This window comes from Atta cephalotes (genome assembly GCF_000143395.1).
Source record: "Atta cephalotes unplaced genomic scaffold scaffold00030, whole genome shotgun sequence".
In the NCBI taxonomy this organism is placed as follows: domain Eukaryota; kingdom Metazoa; phylum Arthropoda; class Insecta; order Hymenoptera; family Formicidae; genus Atta; species Atta cephalotes.
In genome coordinates this window covers 3,137,015-3,139,124 of record NW_012130094.1, presented here as the reverse complement: position 1 = coordinate 3,139,124, position 2,110 = coordinate 3,137,015, and the positions used below count along the sequence as shown (strand labels likewise).

Genomic DNA, 2,110 nt, shown 5'->3' with positions numbered 1-2,110 from the left:
ATATATATATATATATATATACGAGACAGACTGTAACTAAATACTCGTAATAACTTTTTAATATTTGCATAAAATGATAAGTATTGTTAAGACTTAAAGCGTCTAAATTGACAAAACAGTAAGATGTCTTGCTTTATCACATCTGTCAGTTGTTAGTAGATTCATATATACTTTGTACCTTCTGCTTCTTGATTATTCTCTGGCGGTTCTACATAACTGACCGTCCAGGATATCGGACCACTGCATGGGCTAACGAGTAACGTGAGAGGCGGGCCTTCTCGCGGGCTCAGGTAATAGAACCTGTAAGAATTTCATCTGCATCCAGTTTGATATTGATGTTCGCGGCATATCGAATGAACGCAAACGAACGAAAATGCGATGTGTAATGAGACACAATCTTCTAATCTATAACGGAGGATACTTGACACTCTTTTAAGTAACTTGGAAGTAGTCATCTGATTTTCTTCTTACATAAATGATTAACTGTCGTGTTTTTACCCCAATTAAAATCACTATTATTAACAATTATACTATTGATTATTTTTCGATTAGTATTTGAGAATATTATTAGACTTAACCATAATTTTTTGAAAAAAGTAAGTAGAAATCAAAAAAATATTAAATGAAATGAATACCTTCTGAAAGTATTTCTAAAAAAGGAAAATTTCAATTAACATAATGCGGGTTTTCGAAATTGTATATTTAAGAATTCTAAAATTCTAAAATCTACATTGTTAGAGAATAGAATATTAAAAAAGAAAAAAAATGTTAAACATACAAAATATCTATATAATATCTATATAAACATACAGTCTCAGATATTTTATTCGTTAACATAAGTTCATCACATCCTGATAGGACTCATAAAAATTATGCACATAGAATCTGGAAATTATATGTGAATAACCAAAGAAGACTAGCGATAGAACTAAATTGATTAAATTTTAACAATAGACAATTTAATAAGATTATATATCCGATATAATATCCGATTATCTTCTCTTTGAAGATCTAACACAGCAAAGACAACTTATTATGAACATTATCAATTGGAAAAAAATTTTCTTATAACAATTTATAACTTAATTTTAAACTCTTTATATTATTCTGCGATATTGTGTTATTAGCGTAATTCCGAAATTATAAAATTTAATATTGAAGATAACCTAATTTAAGATCGAATTATTATTTTTTATTATTTTTATTATTATTTTTATTATTTTTTTAATTGTAATATGATTAAAATATAAAACTTTTCGCTACGCACATCTTGCGTTGTGGTTTATGCCGTTAATGATTTATTCATTTTAATATCTATGTAAAACAATATTTTATAGTTGGTATTTTTTCGCCATCACTGGGATATAAAATATCCCAGTAATTATCCCAAGTTAAATATTTTCATTGACCATACAAAATAATTTCCTACCGATTGATACGATTTCGCTCCATTTTCAATGAAGCGTCATTGAGCGCACTGTCGCAAAAATCATCGCCGATCTAATCCGATGTAAGCATCGCTTCGTAAGCCCCTCTTTATCATAATCGATGTAGATCGGCAATGTTAATCCGATAGAAAACACCGTGCCGCACGGCGGATGTTGCATATCGTAATTGAAATAATTACCCGGTAATTGCCGGCAATCTCGTAGTCACGCAATATACATACATGCTATTCACGCATACGTATACACTGAATTCCGCCGTTATATTTAGACACAATGTTGATCAGTTCGATACAATTCTTTTTTCCCTCCCTATCTTCCCTGTCACCTTCTATTTCTTTCTTTTCGAAAATTACACTGGTTAACTTTACGCTTCGACGATGCTGCTCATCCTGTACCGCCCCCGCTCTTCTTCACCCTTTCTCTCACCGTTGGGGGCACTTTTTTTTCCTCTATTTTGCATCGATATCGACAACGTACGCTTAACCCGTTCGCTTCTGAGCGTCACTGTCGCCACCACCGCCGCCGCCGCCACCGTTGTCGTTGTCATCATCATCATCATCATCATCATCATCATCATCATCATCATCATCATCATCATCATCATCATCATCATCATCATCATCATCATCATCATCATCATCATCATCATCATCATCATCATC

The 2,110-nt window shown here is 32.3% G+C and overlaps 1 protein-coding gene across 1 annotated transcript in view; it reads right to left on the bottom strand.

The window, feature by feature from the left end:
- LOC105620928 (protein NDNF-like) overlaps nt 1-2,110 on the bottom strand; it is a 9,906-nt gene that overhangs the window by 4,393 nt on the left and 3,403 nt on the right. The window contains exon 2 of the mRNA XM_012202404.1: nt 179-300. Coding sequence (XP_012057794.1) covers nt 179-300 — 122 coding nt within the window. The remainder of the gene's footprint in view (nt 1-178; nt 301-2,110) is intronic.